This window comes from Eutrema salsugineum, unplaced genomic scaffold (assembly GCF_000478725.1).
Source record: "Eutrema salsugineum unplaced genomic scaffold, Eutsalg1_0 scaffold_13, whole genome shotgun sequence".
NCBI lineage: Eukaryota > Viridiplantae > Streptophyta > Magnoliopsida > Brassicales > Brassicaceae > Eutrema > Eutrema salsugineum.
Window position 1 is genome coordinate 6087054 of NW_006256885.1, and position 27587 is coordinate 6114640.

At 35.2% G+C, this 27587-nt stretch overlaps 8 protein-coding genes across 13 annotated transcripts in view; 2 read left to right on the plus strand and 6 right to left on the minus strand.

Annotated features, from left to right (window-relative positions):
* Nucleotides 1–69: 69 nt before the first annotated feature.
* On the minus strand, nt 70–1180 carry LOC18023778 (nucleolar GTP-binding protein 1). The gene is made up of 2 exons (XM_006407483.2): nt 1115–1180; nt 70–844 (listed from the first exon to the last, which is right to left on the minus strand). Exon 2 carries the CDS (start codon nt 822–824, stop codon nt 108–110), a length of 717 nt encoding a protein of 238 aa, XP_006407546.1. The 5' UTR covers nt 825–844; nt 1115–1180; the 3' UTR covers nt 70–107.
* A 170-nt stretch (nt 1181–1350) lies between these two features.
* On the minus strand, nt 1351–4243 carry LOC18023779 (3-phosphoinositide-dependent protein kinase 2). The gene is made up of 11 exons (XM_006407485.2): nt 3970–4243; nt 3628–3808; nt 3458–3510; nt 3267–3368; nt 3067–3175; nt 2880–2958; nt 2559–2724; nt 2352–2486; nt 2100–2263; nt 1781–2003; nt 1351–1664 (listed from the first exon to the last, which is right to left on the minus strand). Exons 1-11 carry the CDS (start codon nt 4129–4131, stop codon nt 1581–1583), a joined length of 1458 nt encoding a protein of 485 aa, XP_006407548.1. The 5' UTR covers nt 4132–4243; the 3' UTR covers nt 1351–1580.
* Nucleotides 4244–4933: 690 nt separating this feature from the next.
* On the minus strand, nt 4934–6372 carry LOC18023780 (nucleolar GTP-binding protein 1). 4 transcript variants are annotated; one of them, XM_024159639.1, is made up of 3 exons: nt 6184–6342; nt 5839–5895; nt 4934–5724 (listed from the first exon to the last, which is right to left on the minus strand). In XM_024159639.1, the coding sequence occupies exons 2-3, from the start codon at nt 5873–5875 to the stop codon at nt 5159–5161; spliced, it is 603 nt and encodes a 200-aa protein (XP_024015407.1). In that variant the 5' UTR covers nt 5876–5895; nt 6184–6342; the 3' UTR covers nt 4934–5158. The 4 variants fall into 4 exon arrangements, with proteins under 4 accessions (XP_024015407.1, XP_024015408.1, XP_006407549.1 ...); XM_024159640.1 differs by having other exon boundaries at nt 5839–5882; nt 6184–6280; XM_006407486.2 differs by having other exon boundaries at nt 4934–5895; nt 6184–6372.
* Nucleotides 6373–7247: 875 nt separating this feature from the next.
* LOC18023415 (ankyrin-1) lies at nt 7248–10778 on the minus strand. Of its 3 annotated transcripts, XM_024159605.1 has the most exons (10): nt 10495–10778; nt 9545–9789; nt 9271–9471; nt 9092–9190; nt 8901–9002; nt 8733–8831; nt 8541–8648; nt 7835–7987; nt 7641–7757; nt 7248–7564 (listed from the first exon to the last, which is right to left on the minus strand). In XM_024159605.1, exons 2-10 carry the CDS (start codon nt 9692–9694, stop codon nt 7478–7480), a joined length of 1116 nt encoding a protein of 371 aa, XP_024015373.1. In that variant the 5' UTR covers nt 9695–9789; nt 10495–10778; the 3' UTR covers nt 7248–7477. The 3 variants fall into 3 exon arrangements, 2 of the variants coding, with proteins under 2 accessions (XP_024015373.1, XP_006407553.2); XR_002900791.1 differs by having other exon boundaries at nt 7835–7974; nt 9545–10778; XM_006407490.2 differs by having other exon boundaries at nt 9545–10778.
* Nucleotides 10779–12256: 1478 nt separating this feature from the next.
* On the minus strand, nt 12257–15160 carry LOC18023417 (probable U3 small nucleolar RNA-associated protein 7). The gene is made up of 9 exons (XM_006407492.2): nt 15022–15160; nt 14685–14763; nt 14541–14606; nt 14354–14443; nt 14104–14236; nt 13837–13955; nt 13659–13726; nt 13504–13552; nt 12257–13420 (listed from the first exon to the last, which is right to left on the minus strand). The coding sequence occupies exons 2-9, from the start codon at nt 14742–14744 to the stop codon at nt 12395–12397; spliced, it is 1611 nt and encodes a 536-aa protein (XP_006407555.1). The 5' UTR covers nt 14745–14763; nt 15022–15160; the 3' UTR covers nt 12257–12394.
* A 6359-nt stretch (nt 15161–21519) lies between these two features.
* On the plus strand, nt 21520–22190 carry LOC112088978 (cyclin-dependent protein kinase inhibitor SMR1). The gene has a single exon (XM_024159621.1). It carries the CDS (start codon nt 21587–21589, stop codon nt 21965–21967), a length of 381 nt encoding a protein of 126 aa, XP_024015389.1. The 5' UTR covers nt 21520–21586; the 3' UTR covers nt 21968–22190.
* A 2427-nt stretch (nt 22191–24617) lies between these two features.
* On the plus strand, nt 24618–26199 carry LOC18023419 (non-symbiotic hemoglobin 2). Its single transcript, XM_006407494.2, has 4 exons — nt 24618–24929; nt 25029–25143; nt 25689–25805; nt 25907–26199. Exons 1-4 carry the CDS (start codon nt 24826–24828, stop codon nt 26045–26047), a joined length of 477 nt encoding a protein of 158 aa, XP_006407557.1. The 5' UTR covers nt 24618–24825; the 3' UTR covers nt 26048–26199.
* Nucleotides 26200–26476: 277 nt separating this feature from the next.
* Nucleotides 26477–27587, minus strand: part of LOC18023421 (E3 ubiquitin-protein ligase LRSAM1) — a 4480-nt gene continuing 3369 nt past the window's right edge. Inside the window, exons 6-9 of the mRNA XM_006407496.2 lie at nt 27347–27512; nt 27163–27265; nt 26865–27070; nt 26477–26750 (exon numbers count right to left, since the gene is read on the minus strand). Coding sequence (XP_006407559.2) covers nt 26953–27070; nt 27163–27265; nt 27347–27512 — 387 coding nt within the window. The 3' untranslated portion in view covers nt 26477–26750; nt 26865–26952. The remainder of the gene's footprint in view (nt 26751–26864; nt 27071–27162; nt 27266–27346; nt 27513–27587) is intronic.

The window sequence follows — 27587 nt, forward strand, 5'->3', positions numbered from 1 at the left end:
TGAGGAACTCGCAAGGTTTTTAAACACAAGGAAACACCAAACATAGCATAATAAAAATAAAATATCTTGAACAGCTTGATGGATATATGTATGCAAATGAAGGGCTTTTAAATCACCAATGCTTCCATGCTGCTCATCACTTGAACATCATCTTGGAGCAGGGCGCCATGTTTACTTTCCAACTCCCAAAGCCAAGACATAGTTTCTGGATCAACAAAGCCATCAAGCTTATGAGCATCAAAGTAGTTAGGGACTGTGCAGCGTTCCTCAGCCAAGACATCTTGGTCTGTCTTGATCGTCAGAGTAGCAGTAGCAGTAGCAGTAGAAGCATTCTCATCATCTTCCAAATTTGCCATGTACTGCCTGATCCTGTCGAGAAAAGCCAAGCTAGGAAGGCACCTCATTGCAACAGTATACATACACCCAAGAGCAGTCACCTTGAGGCGCTTGCACTGGTCCAGTGAATCACACTCATCCTTCTTCAGTAGCCGGATAAAATAAGAGGCCATCTGGCCAATCACTTGCACTGCACGACGCAGTTGGTCTCGAGCGAGGATACAGTGAAATGGTTGGAAGCGTTGATAGAGAAGCTCATCATTGTAATCGGTAGGAAGCTCGTTGGAATACAGAATGAGCTTATCCAACATGAGATTCCTTGCGTCCCTTACTTTCTCTGCATAATGGCGACGGAAAGATCTTTTAAATTTTGGGACAACAGGCCTTATCTTATAATACTGCTCGACACCAAGAATAATTTCATCAAAATCCTCTTTCTTAGGAAACACACTCGTCATCTTCTTGAAACTCTTCTTCTCCTCCTCCATTTTCTCTCTGCACAAAAATACTAGTCCAAAAAAAACAACACGAAATTACTACAATTCGAGACAAAAAAAATCAACCGAAATTTCACTTATATTCCTTTGGCAATTCTAATGATACAACCCACATCACAAACGAAAGACTGCAATTTTACCGAATAACAAAAGTTTATCAATCAAAATTATTAGGGATTACGATTTCCGATCGAAGGCTGTGTCCAACAGAGCGTTTTCGCAATCAATGTTTTACGCTGAGATCGTAAACAACCCTACCCACTTGGGGAAGATAAACTTACTAGATAGATCCAAGGAGCTTGCTTAAGAGACTAGGGAGGGAGGAATATTCAGACTTCTCTCTTAACCCTTCCCCAGCTTTTATCTGTCTTTCTACATTAATTAGGGCTGACAATTCGAAACAATATTTTTCAAAACAATTATCAATGTTTTTATAAACTAATCTTTTTTCCATACAATTTCTGCAGAGTGCGCATGTTGAATCAGGCAATTCTCTTATAAGTTATTAGGGAAAGAGTCATAAATTATCTTGTTATATATCTGAAAAACTGAATCGAAAAGACTGATTCAAAAACTTAATAATCATCTTCCGGGATAGGAGAAGACAAACTTACGGCTCAAGAAACGTCCTTGAATGCAGAGAAGACTATTTTCTCTTTTGCATACAATGAGACGTAGTAATCAATTGAATTAAGGAAAAAAAAATAACAAATGGGTTTTATGAAATTATCATCATCCTACTGAGTCTCAACGATTTTGAAGATTTTCGATTGCCTTTTTCCACTGCAAAGCTCGTTGTTTCGCGTCTTCAAACGATAAAACCTTCTTCGGCTGCCAAATTAAACAAGGAAAACGCCAAAAAGAATCAACAGTCAAGTTTCATTGCCTGGAAATAATGAAAAAAACCTCGAAAAGAAATGAAAACTGGTGAGAGAGCCATTAGTTACTGTGTAAATCTTGAAATGCGAAGGACTTGAGACTTGAACGTTGAGGTCATTGGAGTTGTCAGACCAGATGATGTTCCCTTTTACAACAAGCTTTGATGGGTCAACGTAGATCAGTTTCGGTTTGTTGGTGAGTATTAGCTGCACCTTCTTGCTTGTGATTTTCTGTAGCTTTTTCACTGCTGATATCATTAGAACCGATTCTCCCGGTTCAAGAAACTGTTGCCTGTTAACACGCCAACATTTCAAAGCCCCCTTAGGATTTGAAAACAGAGATTTTTTTTTTCTCGGAAAAAAACAGTAAAGCCTAGTAGTGTCTTACCATCTCGAATCAAAAGAGTCTATGGAGGCAAGCCTGGTTATGGAACCTGAGGACTCGGAAGTTGAAGAGTGGCCACCGTGTCCATCGTTCTGCATCACTGAAGCATCTCCAACATGTGTTGGGTTCCACGGAGACCCGTCCCTCTCGGGAGATGCTGACTGAGACTGCAAAAGAAAAAAAAAACAGATCAAGAGAAGCACAATGCGGAAACATTTTGACACGCCTTTTAGGAGTATATAAGGAGGTAAATACCGAAGGATCTGGAGCTAGTTTTGGAGGAGTTTGTGACCTTAGGTTTTTCCAATCAACTCCATTGAAGAAAGGATGTCTCTTGAGAGAAGCATAACCTTCTGATCCAGCTCCTGGTCTTCTACTAGGATCTGTATCCTGAGAGAGTACCATAGCTCAAGACTTGTGATTCCTGATGAGCAAAGACTGGGTAAAGTGAGCATATCTTACCAGTAATCGGTCAATGAGGTCTCTTGCTGCTTCTGAGAAATGATTTGGGAACTTTATATCTCTCGCTATAATTCTTTGGAAAATCAGCCATTCACTTGCATCCTTGAATGGAGAAGTTCCTGAAAGCATTTGGTACAGGGTGCAGCCGAGTGCCCAGAGATCGTTTCTGTTTATGTGTTCAGGATATACCAAAGAAAACTGTTCTAAGTAAGAGGCATTGCAATAATCCACAGAACCAAAGGGCTACTTTAGAATTTAGAAGCTCCATTTCATCAAGTAGTGCTGAAATGTTTGTTCTAACACAAAACTCTTACGTCTTACCCAAAAGTTGCTGGAGAGGAGTTGAGAACTTCAGGAGGAACATATGCAGCTGTCCCTACAAAAGTGCACGCCTTATCATCTGCATAAGTCACCAGTTTACAGACAAGCTTAAACCAGAATCTGAAAACAAATTGTCAATAAGACCTTAAGCTCAAGAACATAGAAAAGGATCATGACTTCATATTACCGGAAGCTGCATTAGGAAGTACTGTGATTTGGCTATCTTGCATTGGCTTTACACTACCAAAATCAGCAATCTTAATATGTCCATCTGACGTTAGCAACAGATTCTCCGGCTACTTGTTTAAAATTCAAGGAAAATGTTAAGCTATAATGCACAGTGTTCTTGTCGGTCTTGAAAGAGAGGCTATGTGAAAACGAAGCTACCTTTATATCACGATGTATCAGTCCCATATTATGTATATACTCAAGAGCATCCACAACTTCCGCACTGTAGAACCGAGCTTCATCCTCTGACAGGCGACCTTTCTACCAAAAAACAAAACAGAACAATAATGCAAACTACATTTTAAGAAACTGCATCAATGTTTCACAGACTCTGAATAGTAGTATCTTACTCTGGTGATTTGGTCGAAAAGTTCCCCACCTTCGCAAGATTCAAGCGCCATGTCTACAAAATGAGAAAGACCAAGATCACTCACAATCACAGGACACACTGTTCAAACACACAGAGTGAACAAAATTTTATAGTCTATAAAAGAAAGCCACCCGAATAGAAAGTACGTACATAGTGAGAATGAATCTTGAAATGTAAAGAAGAGTTTGACAATCCCGGGATGGTCGAGTTGATCAAGGACAATCCTCTCCAATTTGACATAAGCTGTTTTATTCTCCTTGGTGATAAATTTTTTGTCCATGATCTTCAACGCATACACAGCTCCATTTTCCTTCTTCTTTGCCCTAACAACCTGATTCGATTATCCATAAGCAAAATCCACTTGAAGCTATGGAAGAAGTTTTCCAATTCCAATCAAAAAGCTCCCAGATATGAATCAACTCAAGGATCGAGATTTTAAGCAGCAAGCACCAAAAAAAATCATGAATAAAAAAATGTATTCGAATTAAAGACCTTTGAATAAGAGCCAACGCCATAGATCTTGTCGAGCTCAAAATCCTGGATGGTGAAATTCTCCTGCGGAGCCTTAAATGCGAAGCTCTTGCTTCTGGATATACTTTCACCATTTGATGAATCCTCTTGAAGAACAAGCTTTGAATCAAATTCCTTCTCCATTGTCCCAACTTTCTGAGACCCATCAAAGATCACAATCGAAATCAGAGAGACCCATTTGGATCTATTATTAGCGGATTTCGATGAAGAATCGGAAACACTCTCATCATTTTCATTCTTCTTCTTATTTCTTCGAAAACTTCATTTTTTTAATATTTGGTTATTTCATTAAATTCAAGATGATACAGAGGGCCTGGACCAATGGAGGACCTAGAGAGCCCATTGGAAAGTTGTTCTCTATATTTTTAGCAAAACAAGACAAAAGCTTCTTCTTTTTTGTGTTTCTCATTTGGTTTTTGATGAATTTTTAAGCACATTTGTAATTTGGTGAGGCAACTTTTGCTAATAATTATACCACTGTCATTCTTTAGCACTCTTTACTTATAAAAGTGTTTTTTTATATACTTTCATATCAAGTGTCAGACTATTAAACTATTGAAACGTACATTTTAGCATAATTTGTTCAAGTAGTCTAGGCTCATTATTTACTTTTGCAGGAACATCGAAGAAATGAGCTGTGGATTAGATGATGCATTGACGGAAAATGAAAGTGAAGAACTGTTTGCAATAGAGAATCAAAATACTTGTTGCTCCATTAAAACTACATGCGGTATTATTGAAGATTATTGAAGAGGACCTATGGGAACTGAATGGGGGGAGTTGGATGGATGTACTTTGAAAGACGAGATAATGACTGATCCAAAAAGCTTGACATGCTCTTCTTAGGATGCATCCGCAAACATTTAGGGGCCCTGTGTAAAACTCTCAAGTAAAAAAATACGAAGAACATCAAGGTACAAGAGAATGTTGGCAACTTTCTTGTATAAATGTGCACACACGGATAAGCAACGAGTCATTGCAGAATTATTCGCACCAAGACATTCACTCGCAAGGTTTTTAAACACAAGGAAACACCAAACATTAGATCCGCAAACAAGCATAGCATAATAAAAATAAAATATCTAAGAGCTGGGGAGATAATTTGATTCTTGAACAGCTTGATGGATATATGTATGCAAATGAAGGGCTTTTAAATCACCAATGCTTCCATGCTGCTCATCACTTGAACATCATCTTGGAGCAGGGCGCCATGTTTACTTTCCAACTCCCAAAGCCAAGACATAGTTTCTGGATCAACAAAGCCATCAAGCTTATGAGCATCAAAGTAGTTAGGGACTGTGCAGCGTTCCTCAGCCAAGACATCTTGGTCTGTCTTGATCGTCAGAGTAGCAGTAGCAGTAGCAGTAGAAGCATTCTCATCATCTTCCAAATTTGCCATGTACTGCCTGATCCTGTCGAGAAAAGCCAAGCTAGGAAGGCACCTCATTGCAACAGTATACATACACCCAAGAGCAGTCACCTTGAGGCGCTTGCACTGGTCCAGTGAATCACACTCATCCTTCTTCAGTAGCCGGATAAAATAAGAGGCCATCTGGCCAATCACTTGCACTGCACGACGCAGTTGGTCTCGAGCGAGGATACAGTGAAATGGTTGGAAGCGTTGATAGAGAAGCTCATCATTGTAATCGGTAGGAAGCTCGTTGGAATACAGAATGAGCTTATCCAACATGAGATTCCTTGCGTCCCTTACTTTCTCTGCATAATGGCGACGGAAAGATCTTTTAAATTTTGGGACAACAGGCCTTATCTTATAATACTGCTCGACACCAAGAATAATTTCATCAAAATCCTCTTTCTTAGGAAACACACTCGTCATCTTCTTGAAACTCTTCTTCTCCTCCTCCATTTTCTCTCTGCACAAAAATACTAGTCCAAAAAAAACAACACGAAATTAATAATATCGAGACAGACAATAAGAGCAATAAATCAACCGAAATTTCAATTATATTCCTACGCAATTCTAATGATACAAAACCCACATCACAAACCCTCAAAACAAGACTGCAATTTTACCGAATAACAAAGGTTTATCAATCAAAATTATTAGGGATTACGATTTCCGATCAAAGGCTGTGTCGAATAGAGCGTTTTCGCAATCAATATTTTACGCTGAGATCGAAGAAAAAACTACCCACTTGGGAAAGATAAACTTACTAGATAGATCCAAGGAGCTTGCTTAAGAGACTAGGGCAAGATGAGGGAGACGCAGAGAGACTTCTCGTTAACCCTTCCCCAGATTTTATATCTGTCTTTCTACAGTAATTAGGGCTGACGATTCGAAACAATAATGCAAAAAAAACCCATCATCTTTATTTTTTTTGCAAAAATGATTCTTACCTTTAAAAAATGCAAATCAATCTATCGATCTCGTGGCAACGAAAAAACATCAGTTTACATTGCACACGGAATCTAAAACGCAGAGTTTGATGTAATTACAAACGGCACCCACTTTTCATACAAATGACACACAGTTTATACTACATAAAATTCAAATTAATTTTGAAAAAAAAACTTGAAAATTGGGATTTATGAGTCTGAAAATTTTACATGAATACTAAAACCCAATTCCGATATGGGAACGAAGATGATAAACTGCTAAGCAAGTTAGCTAAATAATCACCAAAACTCTAACTTCAGTTCTGATGCCGATTAGATCTGAAAACCACTTTTTGCCAGTGATTTTGGTTAAAATCTGTGTTCCGGTTGATTTCAATACATTTCGGTTCATTCGGTTCATTTCGGTTAATTCGGTACCCATAACTCGACTCAGAGTCGTCACAACTTACTTAGTCTAGACAGATTTTAGTACTTGACGCAAATGTGAACTCCACTCAACTTGACACCGGCTAAGTTGATCAAACCAACACCGAATTTGAATCACGAAAGACTCTGAGAGTTCGATCCATATCAAACTCGATCCAAAACCACATCATAAACTGACAAATAAGAGAGACATTACTACTTAACGTCACGACGAAGATGAATGAAAGTATTATTCACTAACATTTCCATGTCCATATTGTCGTTTTTTAAAACAACATCATTTGTAAGAGAGTTTTTTAAAACATCATACATCATTTGTAAGAGAGTTTTTTAAAACATCATCTGTAAGAGAATAAATGAAGTCAATAAGTTGCAAGTTTTTCAGATTTACCACCAATCGCTCTTCTTCCACTTTTGTGCTATACTACACCAAAATCCGGTTTCCACATGTTTAGTTCTGGTTCACAAAGAACCAAATATCATCAGTTGACATTTGCATTTAATTGACATTTCAAAAGACCATCGCTTACTTACTATGTGTAAGAGTAAACGTGGGATACAAAATCACTATAAAGAACATAACGGCTTGGTCAAGATGAACACAACAGAAAAATATAGATCCAACGACACAAAATCCAAAGATTATCAACATAAAACAAAACTCAGACGTCATTAGTACCGTCTTCTATCGATCTGCTTGCCAGGGAGAATGCCAGGCCTTGCGAACTAAATGATCCTTGACTCTAGCATAAATAGCAGTTTCATGTGGTCGCTGCAAAAACAAAAAAAAAACTTAGGATGTTTACACAAACAACAAATTAATTATATACATACTTTTTCTATCTTACCTTGAGTCCAGCATGAGTTGGCAATTTTGCATCAGCACCAGCCTCCATCAAGCGATCAACAATTCCAATTTGAGTTGCTTCATCCGTATGCGAACTAGTCACCGCGTGATACAATACCTGGAGGAAAAAACAGACCGAGGTTAAAGAGAGATATAGAGAAAGAGTGAAAGAAGAAAAAAATTTGTGAGAATCACCGTTTTCCCTTTCTCGTCCTCCATCTTTGCATCAGCTCCAGACTCAATGAGATAACTAATGCTTTCCAACGGACCAATCTGGCAGAGCATGTGAAGTGGAGTCCTTCCCTTCTCATCTCGAGCATTAATATCTGCTCCAGCTTTAACAAGTTGCTGTTGCAATTGTTTAGTCATTATTGAAAACAAAAGTCAAAAAAAGCAACATGCATTTACGCCAAATGCTATATCACCAATGTTGTCATCGTGTCAGGTTGAATAAAGAGTTTCATTACATATATGATTCCCAAATCCAGTTTAAAAAGGTAGATCATTTATTTAATGTCAACAAAACATTTTCACAGACTGCACCTAAACATTAATCATAAGCTGATAATGAATGGATATACCAACTCAACACAAGAACTATGGAACATCAGTTCTGTTCTTCTTTTCTTGTAACTATGCGCAGCAGTGTAAACATTTGGAAAACAAGCTTGCACATTTACTTATTTCGATGGAACTTCAAATCAGATAATAAGATAAAGATATAATTTTCCACAGACTTCATATTTGTTAATAGCAGAAATCTGAACAACAAAGACAAATTCTTCATCTAAACACACTTACATGACTAATGGTCACATCCCTAAAAATCTCTCTCTACCAAATTAAGTTCAAACAAAACACAAAAAACTTCCATTTTTTAAAAAAATCATGCATCTATTACCTGTACATATAAGAGCCCTTCCTCTTCACGAATCATACATGCCCAGTGAAGGGGCGTGCGTCCATTTACGTCTTTCCTATTTGCATCAGCACCTTTTTCAAGGAGATACTGTGATCAACAAAACAGAAATAGATTACGTTCAATCAACCACCAGAGGAGAATTTCCATCAGTTTCAGATTATGTAAACCTACTGTAACACACTCCAGGTTTTTATTGTCAAGTGCAGTTGTTAGAGGAGACATTCCCTCATCGTCCTCGTACTCAATTTCCGCACCTTTGTCTAGCAGCATCTGAGTTCAAATAAACCAGGTCAGTTTACAAAAAAAATGAATTCCACATAAAGGGTTACAATTTTAAACCTCAGCACATGGTAGCTTGGAACTGTGAGTGCAGGCCAAATGTAAAGGCCTTTGTTCTGAATTGTTCTGAGATTCAATGTTAGCTCCACGGTTAAGAAGAAGCTGCCAAATAGATTACGTTTAATCAAAAATTACGTAAGTGATCTTGTCTTAACGAATACTTAATACACGCGTACCAAAAAGATACTAACCTCCTCAATGTTAGCACACCCAACGTGACACGCACAGTGAAGAGGCGTTCCATGATTCTGATTTTGAGATTCAATGTCTGCTCCTCTTTCTAGCAGGAGCTGTCATGAAGGTTAATGTGTCAGTGTCAGATAGGAACTAAAGTGGCAGGACAACATAAACAAAAAGAAAAGAAAAAAACCTGAGCAGCTTTCAAGTTAGAGGCAAGACAAGCAATGTGAAGAGGAGTGTCATCTTTATTGTTCAAAACATTCATAGAAGCTCCTCTTTCCAGGAGAAGCTCAAGATAAGGCAAATACTTCTCTGAATGGCTGGCGAAATGCATCAGGTGGTTTCCCTGTGCAGTTGAGAGATTGAAAGGCGCTCCACTCTTCAGGAGAAGCTGAATGAAAAGAAAGGTTGTGTTATGGGTTATAGTAAATTAGAAGAAAATCAGGATTTTGTGAGAATTTTACCTCAAAGCAATCGAGATGCTGTTTCTTCATGGCGATTGACAGAGCACGTCCCAAATCAAGGGACCTGTTCGGGCCGGAGAGAGGATACGCCTCTATAGCGTCGCGCAACTCTTCCAAGTTTCCAGCATTGGAAGATTCAATCAACTTCATCGGATAGGCGTAGGGAGGAAGTGAATGAAATGGTGGATTTGGAATTGGAGAGAGAATTCGTCGACAATGACGAAGAATAAACCCCACAGTTGTTTCTCGATGAATCAAAGAGTGAGAGAGATCTTAGGGATTTAGAGGAGTGAAGTAAAGGGAGAAGACGAGGTCAAAGTTCGTCAAGCATCTTAAACCTAAATTTTGTATTATAATCCTCGTACCAGTTGGTATTTAATAACCGGATGATTAAACGAGGTTGATTTCTATCTTTATTTCTGGTTCACATTTCGGGTTTTTCGTGTAAAAACTCTACCCGAAATACATTAGCTCGTGAGCGCTATTGACCTGTAGAAACCCAAATTTTTTGGGTCTAATTAAAAAGCGATTACAATGATAGTCTTCTTATCTTCATGATTAGATACAAATGCTTGTAGAAAGAGTTATTATTTGTTATAACCCACAATACAATTTACTCACAAAGATTTTTTTTTTCTTCTCAAACTTCATGATTCCTTAATTTGTTTTCAGAGCAATGGAATCCTCCAAACCCTTATTTTTAAAGCATTCTTGTTGGAAATGTTCTATTATTTTAACAAAACCCAAATACAATCCTAAGATGAGCTACCCTAATCTATTTTCTTTCTTTCTTTACCACCATAATGAATTAATTAATGTTTTTAGAAATACAAATTTAAATACTTTGAAAGATGGATTTGAAAATGTATTATTGGAGTAATTTATGTGTGTGTTTAAGCTTTCAATTTGCAATCGAAAATAAGGGAATAGCAGAGAAAAATCTTACTTACTTGTGATCACTTTTGAAAGAAATCTCAAAAAAATATGTATGTATATTGTTCATAACAGCCATGGATTCATGTCCCGTTTTGCGATCTGACCCTCCAAAGTTGGAGTTGAAGAGGCAACCATTCAGATTAGGTTCCATCTCTCTGTATAATACTCTTACCCCCAAAACACGGAATTAATTGAGAAACAAAGCTCAATTACGATAACTAATAATTGGGTTTAAGGGTATTATACACAGATGTGAGAACCTCTCGATCCTGGGGAGGGGAGGGGAGGGGAAGGTGGCGCAGATGAGAGAAGGAGACAATAGTGTGAATGACCTAATTATGTATATATATATTAACACCAAAAACTTATCTCAAATAGAATCTAATCTTTAACACAAAAACTGACACATGTGTGGTGCTCATTATCATTATCATATAGTTTAACTAAAAATGACGGATGTGACCTTACCGAGTATTTTTTTTTGTTTTTTCTTCCTTCTAAAATATCATTATGATTATTATAGCGAATAGTTGTCCTTTATCCGTAATTTTTTTTTTTTTTTGTAACAAGATGAGCTGCGTTTCTTCAGTTGAATCATAATACCATGAACATTGCTGTCTCTTACAGCATCTCTTAAAAATAAATATTATTATTTTAATCAGTGTTTTATGTAAAAGTAGAGAAGATATCGCTTATATTAAAACACATAAGAGACGTTTTTAAAACATGTGGATGCATATGATTGGTTCTTCCATATGGAGAAAAAAAAATATTTTTTCCTTCCTCACCTTTTTCCTGACACATGTTTCATCATTATTCTTTCCATTTTAATAAAAAATATTAAAAAAATTATTATGAAACCCACTTGAGTTTCAACAATGTTCATGCTCTAAGAGCATTTTCTTTCGATTTCCACTCCATATTAAATAAAACAAGGAACAAGTCAAACCGGTCCATCTTGGTATTCTCGATTTGGTTTCCACATTCTGATCTACCGCCGGTTTAGTGCTTCTCTCTCATCACATTGTACACACAGAATCCTCAAGATGAAGAAGAGCTGGCTCTAGAGATCTTGACATCTGTTTGGCCTCTTTACGTGTTCGGATACTAGCCAGTAGCCACCATTTCACCCATAGGTTACCCCTCGATAATGTATGTAGCTGCCTGCCCAATTTTGTTTACTGATGCAAGCAGGAAATGGACGATGTTACTCAAGTAAACAAAGTTTCTTTTGGAAGTCATTTAATCTCTTGGCATACGTTTCTTTCTCATTTCAACCGAAAAACACAAATCTCACATTCGATTATATATCCACGGTGACGCCGGATGAAACAGCTTGGTTTTTTTTTGTCATTGTCTGTGAGCAGTGTTGGTCCAGCAAGGAGGAGGAAGAGTGACGAGAGACTTCAGACAAGTAGTCAAAAACCTCCATCAAATACCAATTTCAGAGAGTGACTTGTTCTAGATTCACATATTAGTTTAGGATTGCGTAGACCTAACTTGAGAGAATCCCATTATTTTCTCACCAAAATATGTTTAGAATAAATTTCGAAAATCAAAATTCAAAGACAAAACATGATCTCAACTATTTCTCGGAAATCAGAATCAATTAGCTTTTGGTCAGAAATCAAATTTACAATGATACTAATTCAGAGAGTTGATGAGTGAATGTATGATAATATAGACCTTAATTCCCTAAGTTTTGAGGATTTTCAGGATAGAAGAAATCGCGATTTTTTTAAATTATAATCACCAAGGCTCAATACCGAGCAGTTAAATGGAACTTGGATTTTTTTTCTTCTTCTTTTTGCAAAATCGTGAAAGTTCTAGTTTCTCCTACTACAGAACCATTATTATTAGGAGAAAAGAGGGAAACAAAATCAAGATAGAATTCAAATCTTCAGACATCACAATTCATTTTTTTCGGGCAAACCTTTTCAAACTTGTGGGTAGCTCTGCCGCAGCATCTTCACCGATTCTTCTCTTCTTAACTGCCTTGTTGTGCTCTTGCTCCGGGAATGTTCGCTTCGCGTTCTCCACCATCTCTTTCTTCTTCTTGGTCCTCTTGCTTGGTTTGTTCCTTCCTTTGGTCTTGTTCTTCAGCTCAATGCTCTTTGCCGCTTCTATGGCCACCTCTTTCTCAGCTTCTATCTCTCCTCTTGTTGGCTTCTCTTTCCTCCTCGATGGCCTCATCGCACCAATCTGCGAAGGATCGAGCATGATTGTCTCAGGTGGAAGTTTATCAAGAAGCATATGGACTTCCTTCTCCCGTCTCTGTTTCGATGTTTCAAACGGATTAGCCACCCATGAATCGAAATTGGGTTCTCCAGACCCTGGAATCAGAATGCTAGACCAACCCATCGAGTGACCAATCCCGAGAACATCCTCGTATGGCCTGAACATAAGCTTCTCAATCTGGTAACCTTTCACCATCGAGTGGTTCATGTATCTAGTATACTTATGTGAAGAGTCACCACTCGAATCACTCAAAACCTGAACAAAAGATCCAGTTCCAGCTGCTAGCAAACCTTTCTGACTGAAACTCAGCGTTTTGGCGTGGAAACCGTCAATGGTCTTAACTTCCCCGAATTTACGCAAATCCCAGATCTTGACTTTGCGCTCTTTACCCGATGTAGCCATGAGATGGCCATTTGGATGAAACGCGACAGATGAGACTGGCCCAGGGTGACAGTGCAACTGGACTAGAGGTACTTGGCTTGTGGGTTTCCACATTGTGACGGTTCCACCAGAATGTCCCAAGGCAACAACACCATTGTAAGGATTCACTTCCATTACATCTGTTCGGCCTTTACCTGTTCGAAAACTAGCCACCATCTCACCATGGGTTAAGTCTTGATAATGTAGCTGCCCAATTTTGTTTACTGACGCAAGCAGCAAATGGTTCTTTAGGAACCGAAGTCTGGCCACTGGACCACGTTCCTGAAGTAGACAAAGTTTGAAGTCAATAACCAAGACCACTAGGCATGTGTTTCTTTCTTTCAACCGAAAAGCACAATTCTCACCTTTAGACAATGCACCTCAGTTCCATCTCTCCCATAAATATAAGCATACCTGTAACAAGTTCAGATATTAGACCAAGCACCCTCTAAAACACAAGGAATGTAGATTTCAGATATTTGAGTTTTTTGGATGCTATTGAAAGTGACGATATACATACTTCTTCTGGGCAGCTGCAAACAATTGGTCATTGTGAAGGAATGCAACATCACGTACTGTTTCTCTTACCTGCAGATATCATCAGGTTCTGTTGAGATCTAAATCATAAATATCACATATAACAAATATAACAAGCCCGGATTAAGATTAGAATGTAAGTAAATAAAGAAAAAACCAACCTGGATCTCTTTAATTAACTTAAGATCCATCATGTCTAGAAGAGCAATGTGGCCTTTGCGACCCCCAAGTACCATATGCCGACCACTTGCAGAAAAATCAAGTTTGTAAGGGCCAAGATCTACATATGTTCACCAATGTCAGTAATATGAATTAGAAGCACACGTAACGACAAGAGTATTTTCATCACAAGACTAACCTATAACTTAAACATTTCACATACATATGCTACGATTTTTCCCTCTCAGAAGAAGCTATTGAGCATTTACCTGGGAGCACTACGTCATATAGTTTTCTTGAGCTTAATATATCCACTTCTTTGGAAATTTTTAGCTGATCAATATGCCATGTCTTCTCTAGACCATCAGTCTCCAAGCCCCCTCCCTTATTCGGCAAGAGCCACTACATAAAAACAAACCAGATAACAAGACAATAATTATGAATTCGAAACCAGCTGAACTATCAAGAACAGAAGAATCAACAAGATACGCACAGAGCTGAAGGGAGGAGTAAATTTACTTTCTCGATTTTGGCAGCAGTTTTTGCAGATTTTCCAAAAAACTTTTCTCGTGAAGCAACCTTTGTCTTTAGTTTTTTATCTTTCAATGACTGCAGAACAAGAAGAAAACAATTAGCTTCTGCATTTCGCAACGAAAAGCCACAATCATTAAATAAAAAAACACTCTATATAAATGTATATCTATACCTCTAGATTAACAGCTCCTCCTCTAAGATATTTCTTTTCTTTAGCCTCCAACTCAACATCAATCTCCTGCATAGAAATTCGAAGCAAAGTTGAGCCCACACAAATCATTAAGTGTTTGAAATCTCAACCAGACGAAGGCAATACCTGCTCATCAGGAGGCAAAACCTTCTCCATGAGAATGTTATCCTCTGAATTGAGCTTCATCTAGCGTCCTCCTTATTACCTAAACGAATAAACAACTCATTACACTTATAGACATTGATAGCAGCAATCCAGACAGATAATCAGAAACCCATCATAAAAGCTTATGAGTTTTAATCCTTTTTCTGTCTATTAAATCTGAAGAAATATCCGGCCATAAATTCGATTTCTATTCATTCCGATTGAATCCTGATTCAGCTACGTTGAACAATAGAACGGGAAGAGCTAGGAAGATCGAGACAAACTATAGGCAAAGAAAGAAATCTTAAATTTGCTTCACCTGAGAGGTGCGAGCTTGAGATTAGAGAAGGCGGCGCAGAGGAAACAGAACACGGCGGTGAAGCTTTGATTAAAAGAAGAAGAAACAAAAAATAAAAAGATCCCAAATAAAAAAGGCGTGAAGGTTTTTAGGGTTTAGTAAAAGGTACTGAGAGCTCCGACATGGATAATTCGCTGACTGGATTTGAGGGTTTTATAATTTTCGGTAATAATTTACAAACTAAAAAAAAAACAAATCTGTCTGACGAAAAAAATAATAGAGAGATGTTTGAGTAGGCCTGAAGTACTCATAATTGGGCCTGAACTGGAAAAAGAGCCTATCAAAACCCACAAACAAGTTAAGATGCAATTGCATATTCGCTTGAAGCTACAGAAGCAATTGGGCATGACTCTTCCAAGTCATTTTTTTTTCCAACTAGCCTTGTCGCATGTATGTTTCATGCTGATAATGATTATGTCATTTGACAATTAAGATGATATATAGGCATGACTTCTGTGATTCAAAGTCTTTCCTATGTATCTTGGTATACTATAAAATTAGGTTTTTGCTTTTCCATGTGATTTCCTGATTATAATAAAGGTTAAAACAAAAAAAAGTTAGAGAGTGATGAACTGATTGGTTAAGACAGATCGTTATGTTAGCTAGACGACTATTGTTGTGGATTCTACTATGATCACATAATTCACATCTAAAACACAACTCTGTGGTAGTTGAGCTTTAGAGAGTTTGAAAAACTATAAACAAAATAGTATATGACCTTGACGATCTTATTTATAAGATTTACAGAGAAATCTACAATAATCGTGTATTCTATAAATTTAACTTAATGTTTTGACAGTTTTTTTGAAAGTGATCCCGTAAAAATATGACCGATCTATCTAACTATTTTTGGAGGCGTAGGCCGTAGGGCTGTTTGTTTGTTTTTTTTTTTTTTTTGTTAAGTAGCGCCCAAAAAAAAACATTGGATTCCATTTCTATAATTCCTTTCCCAGGATTAGTCCTTATTATATATAAAAATATATATATATATATATTTTATTACAGTTGTATATTAATACTTTTTCATAAAATGTAATGAAATCCTAACACATAAGTTTTGTAACTTTCCTTCAAATCTAACATAGCCATTTCGAAGAAAAAAACTTCCTAAAGATAGATTAAAAAGGAACCTTATCTGTTTTGGCAAATAATAAACAAATCTTGATCCCGCATGTGGCTGCCGATTTGCTGGTCCGGTCAGGACTGGAGCGGTCTCGTCTAGCAAGTACCCAGAGCCGTGCGTACCATGTAGTGAAAAAGGCTTTCACTTCAAGCCCCCAAAATATGTTAATTTTTCAGGGCCCCCATTTTCGTAAGAGGTGGTTAAGTGGTTTATGGTTGGCATGAAATCTTTTTTTACATAAGATGTTTTCTTATTTTTTTTATAAAAGAGAAAAAAAAGGAATAGATATAGGAAATCGATTAAGATTACATTCTCCCAATAGTTTTAGGAAATTGATTAAGATTTGTTTAGATTATCGGCTTTATAACATCCTAAAATAAGACCAAAACCTTAAAGCTCAAGAGAAAAAAAAAATTCATAGATTGCTTATCAGATATTGCTGACGATTCCAGTTTCAGTTGCCTAGGCTGAAAGAAGTTTTTCAAAATTGAAGTTGATAAAGTCTTAGTTGCGATCAACTATGTCACAAGAAAGATTGAATGGCCTATCTATCATATCTATAGAAAGAAAACTAGTTAAGGACCTCAATTATGAGAGTTTGGTGAAAAAGTTTATTGAAAAAGAAGGAAGAAAGATTATGTCTTAATTAGTTTTTTAGATTAAAATTTTACTTTTGAATATTTTATATGATTTTAAAATTATATTATATTTTTTTGTTAGAAAACCTTTTTTTTTAAATGAAAAAGACCCTATTTTTTTAGTTTGCCTTAAGTCCCTATAAACCTACATACGACACTGCAAATACCCAACAATTACTATCAGCAACCTATTGCGATAACTTTCCTTTGGTTAGATAGTTAAAATAGTTGATGTGTATATATTTGTCAATCTCAATTTGTATGATCGATACATCCGTCCATCTTTATAATAGGGAGACAATTGAGTATGAAGTTCCCTAAACCATCCAATGGAGAGCCATCATGCTCCTTATCTTTACTTTTGGTGTCGATTGGTATAGTCTTTGGAATTTTATGGTATATTATTGCGAAATAACTAAATATATTAGTATAAGAATAAATAACAAAAAGGATACAGGAATGTATTCATGATTTGGAGGCCATGCACGTTACGTTTCACTTGCTTTTTTGTCTACATTGTACATTACATATAATAAAATGCTAGAACGGTGGTGATACTAATCATTTATTTATTCATATCATGTAACAACTGTAAGAAATACTATTAATTAACTATGCACAATTATGAGCCAAAATCTATCATTATAATGTATCGATCCACTTTACAAACAAAATAAAGCTTGTAAATCAGCTCCTTTTTTTGGTCAACTTGTAAATTAGCTCTACGCATCATCAAATACACAGATACAACACGAAATATTATCAATATTTTCGGATAGAAACTAAATTTAGTATAATCTTGAAAATAAAACTCATTTGTTGACTAGAAAATACTATAATTCTAAACATATATAGTTCTTACGGATCAAAACTTTCCCAAATGAAGAGGTTTATATTACTGTCGTTGATGCGTCATCACTAGGATTCAAACCGTATGATTCATGTTATTGAGCACAAAATAATATTGAACTTACAACGTCTATCGTCCACATTGCCGGGTTACAAATTAATAACAATTGTAGTATATGATATTTGCTACTCTAAATATTTCATTATACATAAAACTATGGTGCGCTCGATTTTGTTTTTTTTTTTTTTTAATTGTTCTTGAATCTAAAAATCCCAAAACATAATTTTATAGTATAATTTTCGGCTTCTTACGAATTTGGAACCATTTTTTCATACTAATTAAAATTAATTTATTTCTGATCTAAGATTTCCTTGAATTTATTTATATAATGTGATTTTAATCATAGACACATGATTATTTGTCTTCATTCTTCTCTGTGTGTGTACTAATTTTTTTATGTATAATCAAGATATCTAAGACTTTCGAAAGCAGTCGATCGAACGATAATTAATAAAACAGAAATATTTGGGAATCCTATGCATATGAATCAAATTTGAAGACTGTATGGATTTATATATATATATATATATAATTCATTCTTGTCAAATTAGGTTTGTTTTCTTTGTTATTCACCTGTAATAGTGATTCTTATGTCTACGGACTACGATGTACTTTCTTTGTAATCGACCCTGTAATGTAGGCCATCGTGTTTCATGCCTTGACAATATATGTAAGAATATTTCCTCTAACACAACTTGTAGGATTGTCGATATTATGAATATCTTGTAACATTTGTCTGATCGAGTAGAGAACTTTTAGCTGATTAACCAAGTATTATATCTTCTTTTTTTAAGTACTATAGATCTAGGAGTCATTAATCTGTTTTGGTTATCGTATTTTGGTTCATGAATTTTTCCATTATAGGAGATATGATGAAACCAGTTCAAACAAGATCTACTTTAAGTTGATTAAACTATGATTTCATTGTAGAATCTGAGTATTGGTTATTTATTTTATTTATTTTATTACAAAGCATTTTAAATCTGTGGGAGTACTGTTTCATACTTCCAGTTGTTTTTTTTTTATTTCTCGATTCATTTTCGGTTTAAGAAACCAGAATGGAATATGGTTTGATTCTAGACGGTTCGGTTTAGGCAGATAAAAGAACCGTAACTGGACCACCGAAACTTCAACATCGAGTATAATTAGTTGATGGATTCTAAATGCTACAGATTGTTGATTGTGATTGTATGGTTTCGTGGCCTCACAAATAACATCGGCTTATCCTAAACCTAAACCCTCATACATCTCTCTGTTCAAGCCTCCCTTTGTAAATCAAACCAAAAAACATGTCCATGTCTATAGACAAAAAAAAAAAGAAAAACAAAAAAAAACAATTGGACCTACTGACTCACTTCCAAAAAGAAAATTGGAAAGAAAAAAAGAAGAAGGAAAGGTTGACAAAAATTAAGTAAAAAAAAAAAGAAGCAAAGGCAAGAAATTTAGATCTTCTGCGAGAGATTAAGATCTTTCCAGTTCTGTACTTTTTTTTATTTGGATACTGCTACTGACTCACTTCCACAGATCTACGATCTCTATATTATCACCACATGCACACTCGATGCGTCATACGTGGCATGTCCAAAATATGTCATATTTTGCCGCATTTTCACACAGAATTTGTAATTATATCAACTATACATACTGTACATCACGCAGCGCAGCTAGTGTATAACATGTTGTTCAGACTTCAGAGTGATCAAATCTTACTTCAAATACGACATAGCATAATGATGACAAACCAAAAAAAGTCGACGCAGCAAAATATAAACTAAAGCTAAATCGTACCAAACCAGTTAAAAATTTTAAACCCAAAATTCGGTAGTAATTAATCTCATTATTTATGTATCGTATGAAACTGTATACATAAACCAAAATAAATTACAATTCAGGTGAATAGGCAGAATTGCCCAACCCAATCACTAATATAGAAGACTAGAATCATAAATAATCTACGAAGTGCGCAACTAGCTAGTAGCAAACTCATATTACAACCTAAGAATTGTTGTATGTTTTATACATTATCAAAAATCGGCGTGTAAAACGTTGTGGGTCCATCGTATATCTTGAAATCATAATGTCACATGAAAATTATACGTACAACTTCTCACATTGGACATTTAATTAATAAAGGAAAAAAACTGATTGCAGTCAGTTGTTCACATAAAATATAATGATGCATGGAGTAGTGTTTAAATCTAAACACATGCCATGTCTTTAGGTTGTAGTGGGTACAAGACACATATATTTAACCAAACTTCATGCTTGAGATCTAAGATTATACGTTGTTCTACGATTTCTACCTATATGTACTTTACTTTACCTATATTTAGTGGTATAAATTATTATTGTTTTGATGGTTATACTTCTGTTTATCAAGTAGATGAGTTTCTGCATATACACACTTTTAATTAATGTTGATGCTGAAAACATAACACACACGTCTTTAGATGGGAGACCGAGGGTACGAGAACACCATTTGCGTTTGTAAACTTTTATTTATTTACCTTTATTCATCAACAACAAAACTATAGTCATATAAATACTAAGGTTATCCCAAATACTTTAGAGGTTTTGTTTAAAATATGAAGAGATATAAACTCTTTATATTTACGCAACAATTGAATTTATTAATAATTAAGTGATGAGATTGCAATGAGTAGTTTGTATTACTCATTAATAAATGTTTTTTTTTTTCATTACGATATATACATTAATCGTTGAAAATATTAAAACTTACAATATGTGGCCTGTCTACTATTGATCCTCAATAATTTATATCCGAAATTGGCCTGTGGATACTACTACCTTTGTGTGACGGTGGGATTCCTACTCCTAAAATCTTTTTTCATAAAATTTGTTTACCACAATCTCCTTTTTATGTTTTGGATTATACTTCATATGTACTTAAAACAATTGCTAATGTCATTCAACATAAATTTATTATATAGTTTATATAAGCACCCTATAAAACACAGTGACGGTGTGAGCAATGCATACTCTCTACGCGATTGACTTTGATTTTCTACCACTTTGGATTAAGACACTCCCACTCTTGCATTCCCTGTCATTCATATGGATTATATACATTGTTAATTGGCCGACGGTAACTTTACTACTTTCACTACCCAAAAGATTGTTGATTGGTTTTATATATCACCACAACACTATTAAGAAAAATTACTTTCGCTTATACAAACTCAGCTTAAACTTCTTTTACTGTGGTTCTCACCAAATCAAATGCGTTCTATTGATAAAACAACAGCTAGAGAGCATATAAATTTCTAAGATTCCTCACTATTTTCCAAATTTAAATATCACATTTAACTTCATCATCTAACAGTAGTAATTTGTGCTTTTTCTTGCTTGAATTTACATATCTTTCCATCGTATTTATTACGGTGCTATTAAAACCTCATTAATATAAAATAAATTGTTCAGAAAATTAGGTAAACCCTTTCAAAATGGTGAACCACATGTGCTCTAGTTATAACATACATACAAATGCAACTATACAAAGTAACTTATCATCATCCCTTCCCTAGTAATAGTATATTTTTTCTAAATTCGGAAAACTACGTACATATATTCTCCTTCCTCATATATATATTTACCTTACTTCTCTTCAATTCTATTGTTAATTCTTTTTATTGTTTTCATGTAAAAAAAAACTAACTCTCATTTCTAAATGCGACATTCCAACTTTGTGAGTATGTGTGTATATACGTGTATGTAAAGACACAAACACATATAACAAACCTCTCTCAACCTCTCACCTTCTCCAACAAGTTTTCTACATCCACAAAAAAAAAAAAAGATTCCCCAAACAAACAAAAAACACACGGAATTATAGATATGGATCTTGAGTTATTACAAGATCTGTCCAAATTCAGTTTACCAGCAACTATCAAGATCCGATCCAAGAACTCCAGAAACAGCAACGACGGCGATGACGAAGATGGCCTCAGCTGCAGCACACCCACATCCCAAGAACACAAGATTCCCTCCGTGGTCGATTCTCCACCTCCTCCACCGCGAAAACCCCGGCCACCGCCGTCAAAACCGTCGGCTACGGCGGCTCTGATGATCAGATCGTGCAAGAGGAAGCTTTTAGTGTCGACTTGTGAAATTATCATGAATCGGGACGAGATTGACCGTTTCTTCTCCTCCGTATATAGTGACATGTCGACGACGGCGAAACGGCGGAGAAGCTATCCTTATTCTGCACGTAGATGAGCCTTTAGTTCAAGATTTACATTTTTACAGTTTTACTGGAGATATTGTGAAATTATATATAAATAAAAAATTATTAAATGTTTTAGAATTTTTATATATTTTGATGATGGATGGATAATTTCCTGCAACGGCGTCTTAATTTCGCATGGAGTGGTGGACGTTGTAAAAAGAAATTTAATTCCAATTGCCAAGATTTCTAATAATAATCGGGATATTTATGTCATTTTATATGAAACAAGATCGACTTATTTTTCATCCAGCGTCATGGAGGGGAAAAGTGAAATCATTTAGTATAAGTTAAAAAATATTATAAGTTTTATAATTTTTAATTTTGAAATGGATCGATAATTTTCTGCAACCGTATATTAATTCCGCATGGAGGGGTCGATGTTGTAAATTCCGTAATAAATGAAATTTAATTCCAATTGCCAAGTTTTCTAGTAATAATTGGGATATTTATGTCATACATAAGAGACAAGATCGACTTAGTTATCATCCAGCGCCATGAAAAAAAGAAGAAGTAATCTCACAGTATGTCCAACTAAATAAATATTTCGACTTCTACAACTGAACAAATGGCAAGAAATTATGAACCAAAATATCTACAGCCACAATAAAAAAAAGTAATTTTGGTATGACGCATTGTTCAGATGATAACTAAAAGTATAATAAAAATCTGTTTTATCTTCTTAGCCAGATACAAATAAAATTTTAAGTGTTTGCTGTCATTTTCAAAAGGAGCAAATTTATAATAATATTAATGATAGTAGTTAATTAAGTTATCAAAAATGCTAATAGCGTTTAGAAGTTTTAGGTGTTGATTTGGTAGAAGATGTATTAGTTGCGTGTCCTACGTCGTGAAAGCAACAACGGAGAGATAATGAAGCCTTCAAATATGCAAATATCTATTTTAAACGAATGCTTTAGTTGCTCACTGCTCAGTAAAACGAGTAAAAAACATGGACAACAATTAAACTAAGTTATATTATAATCAAACTAATTGATCAGAAAGTCATGTTTGTTTCTGACATTTCGACCGGCGGGTGGAGCGATGGACGTAACTTTGGGATCTGTAGATATTATGGACGCAATTCATTTTTGTGTAGTAATTATAATATTAATAAGAAAATATTCTACAGATTTCAAAGTTCGAAGTTGATACTTGATACTCATCGTTTGATTATTTACGATCTCCAATATCATCACATTCTATTTAAGGAACTGTTCGATAGAAGATAAACTAAAATGAATCTAGTTATTCAATGAACTGTTAAAAGATAAAAATAAGTTGAACCGTGATTCCAGCAACATTGAAGTGTTTTATCTGTGTATATGCGTCTCTTTCAAAAAAAGAAAATTAAATTGAGAGGACAAATTTTAAATTCTTTTATTGGCGGACAGAATGAAGAAGATTACTCACCACTCACCAGACCAACAAAATTAAATATACAGTAATTATATGGACCTGCATGCGACCAAAATGGAATTAATGGGCGTTATTCATTAGAACAATACAATTGAATGTTAAATTAAATATTTATATGGTCCTGCGACGAAGGAGGAGCCATGCATGTCTACGCATCCAACAAGTAATTGTCTTAGAACGCAACACAAGCCATTCTGATTACTTCTTCAAAATTGTTGGTATATTATGTACACTTATTCTATGATTGCTTGAGTTTATTTATTATCTAATAAGAATTAAGATTGTATATACCATATTGGTTCTTTTGACAAACAAAACAAGAACAAGGTATATGGTAGCTATCATGTCGCATGTAAGAGGAGCTACATTTTTCATTCATTTAATTTTGATAAAAAGAGCTACTCTTGACTAATGGATTTATTTATTTTCTTTTTTTTGAGAAACTTATTTTAAAGTTAAACGAAATATAACTTCATTTTTCACGGTTATGTTTAAACCAATTTGATTAGAAATAAAAAGTAATGAGCTACAATTCGATTCTGTTCGTTGGATAACTTACCGCATTAAATTAAATTTTCATTTTTGTTTGGTTTGGTTTACTGATGATGATTAATGGGGGTGAAGTTCCAAATGTGGATTGGGCCGGACATAATTTTGGATCGCTTAAGGCCATTTGGCGCATGATAACAATTTATATGGAGAGAATCGTGTACGTAGCTCATTGGAGAGAGAGATGGGTCCCAGAGAGAGATCTAATTTTTTTATTTTTTTGGTCAAGGTAGGAGATATCAAATTTTAATTTGGAGCTTATAATACTATAACTTCCCGGAGTTTCTCATCCGAAATATATACTTTATTTTTCTAATATAGTTATATACTTATATTGCCCTACAATGTTTATTTCAAATGCTTCATCGTAATTTTTAAGTCAGTAGCAATTGTATTTTTTTATGTATAGTAATTTTTTTTGGACAAGTATATTATATATATAATAATTTTCTTATTTCCATTGTTTCTAAGGAAAAAGCCCCACTTATCTTTTTCTTACTAGGTATGTATGTGGTATGTCGACTTGCAAGTAATCTTTTGAGCTAGCAGCCTAGCACTCGTTCAAATATATCTAGTTATATTAATATTAATATATTACGTACTGTATCTAGTTTTTTTCTCTTACGTACGCGTGTATACCATGAAGAGATAGTGCTTTTAGTTAATGGATCTTTTACTACATATAAATACATTTTTAATCATTTAATAATTGAGAGAATCTTCATCAAAAAGAACTCACAGTCACAGATGCAGCCAAAGGACCATTGAGTTACTTACAAGGCCAAAACGTTGACAAAAAACACACACACACATATATAGGGATACACATACAAATATTTGTGTCTCAAATTTAGAGAGAGAGAAAAAAAAGAGAGAGAGAAAGATGGGAGATATTGGGTTTACAGAGAAGCAAGAAACTCTGGTGAAGGAGTCCTGGGAGATACTGAAGCAAGACATCCCCAAATACAGCCTTCACTTCTTCTCACAGTAATCATACATATACATATACATATATACAAACATATATGTTTTCTATATATATATATATATATATAAGCTAATAAACAATATACTGATGATAAATAGGATACTGGAGATAGCACCAGCAGCAAAGGACATGTTCTCTTTCCTGAGAGACTCAGATGAAGTCCCTCGCAACAATCCTAAACTCAAAGCTCATGCTGTTAAAGTCTTCAAGATGGTATATTACATTATTTTATTTTATTTTGTGATATATACATCTACATGTATATATGTGTATATATATTTTGCTAAGAAACATCTACATGTATATGTGTCACTCACATAGAATCGTATATCATAATATTAATTACACTTGTAATTAGATGTAAATTAAAATGGTCCATTATTGCTAAAGAATCTTATTTTATTTTCTTTTATTTACGTAGCCATGTGCACACGATGTTGCGGTATATCTTGTTTGGATTTGGCTAATTTAATTTATTTGTCTTCTTCTTCGTGATACAATAATAATTCATATAGTAGTGCATAATAATTAAATAAATATTGGCTTATTCATAAAATCCACGTAAAACAAACACACATTTTCCTACGGAGTAAACGTTACCAAAGAATTGAAGTGGGTCGACTCGCTTTCATGAATTTGTTTTTTGTTAGATGAATTTAGCTTTGACATCTGCTAAAAAGCAATTTGAATTAAGTCTTAACTTTTTCGATCATACAAACATTGAATTTTTCTGTAAATTTTCATTTTTTGGGGTGGAGACATGTGAAACAGCAATACAGCTGAGGGAGAAAGGAAAGGTGGTTGTGGCTGACACAACCCTCCAATACTTGGGCTCTGTTCATCTCAAAAGCGGCGTTCTTGATCCTCACTTCGAGGTCTCTTTCTAACTCTATATATATATGTATATATCATTTCATTGACTTTTGATATTTCAATTTAAAAGAAATTAAATAATTAAATTCGGTTGTGACTACAGGTGGTGAAAGAGGCTTTGGTAAGGACACTGAAAGAAGGGTTGGGAGAGAAATACAATGAAGAAGTGGAAGGAGCTTGGTCTCAAGCTTATGATCACTTGGCTTTAGCCATTAAGACCGAGATGAAACATGAAGAATCATAAAACCCCTAGAGATCATCGGAATATAATTATATATTCATGAATGATGAATCTGTGTGTGTATGTACTAAATGTTTGCTACTACTCATTGGTTTTGAAGAAGGATTTTGAGCTCTCTAACGGGAGATATATGATACGGTTGTTTTTCTTGCAAAGGTTATCTCTGAAAAATACTTTCGGTTTAATCATATATATATATATATATATATTTGTGTTTCAAATCTAACTGTATTACGCCAAATATTTCATAGTACTTTGTTCCAATAAAAAAAATCCGTCTGTATTGCTTTGTGAGGCCCTACTAGTCGTCATTTCTTCTTTTTCAGAATTCCCTCTTCTTTTGTCAACTTATTTACCGTTTGATACTCACCTAGATATATTTACAGGGAAAGAAAGAACATCTTTCTATGTAGATAGTTGATCTATGTATGCATAAAATATGTAATTTACTAATTTTATCGCAATATTCAGTAACATGCGATATTAGCTGTTCATGAAATGGTCTCCTCATAAATTAAATGCTGAATCCCTGTATGCACAACTATGATAATTTCAACCCATCATCTCTGTGAACTGGTTGTGTTCTTTCTCTAAACACAGAAGTACATGACACTCGTTTTTTTAAAAAAAACCTATTGATGACAGAGTAAATACGTATCTGCTCTTGGTTTGATCCCTTTTAGAGCGTTTACATCGCTGTAACAATCTGCAGAGACGATGCTTCAAGAGTTTAGAGACAACATGATCGAACAAAAGATTAGGGATCTTAATCAGACGAAGAAAGGAATGAAGATTTAAATCAACATCAGAGATTTTGAACCTGTTTCTTGCTCACACATCAAAACAATCACATTCTCTTATTTGCTTTTTCTTCTCTTTAACTTCATTGCTCTCCAGTTTCAGAGGGCTTAAGCGATGGAGTAGGCTCGGATCACCTCCATAATAGGCGCTCTACACAATGGGCATTTCCCTCCTGTTCGGACCAGCTCGTTACCGCAATTCGAGCAAGTGCACATGTGCCCGCATCTTCAGGTTTCAAAGATTCGCAAAGTTATAGTCAGACGCATGTTTTTCGTTCTGTAAATCACAAACTAACCGGGTTTGAGCAAATAATTTACCTGTACAAGAGGGCATCTATGTCGTTATCACAGCACACGCAGCAAGTCCCTTTCCTTACATGGCTCCATCTCGACCCATCCTCTGATGTTCCTGGTCCAAGACCTGACGGCATTATCCATTTAGTTAACAGATTGTTCGATATGCAGACTAGGAATAGAATATGGATCGAAAGTGAAAAAAAACCTTTGTCACCAGGAGATCGGTTTAAAGCCGCAGAAACCTCTTGTCTAACCAAACGCTGCAGCTCAGACTGCATATCCATACAGGTTTCTAAAGTCCTCTGCATATGACTCATTCCTTGCTGAAGTCTCGCCATATCTCCTCTCAAGTCGTTCATTATCTCCCATTCCTAATCACCAGCACCAACCACATTAAGCCCTTTAAGTATAATAAACATAATACACAATTTCCATGATAAACACCA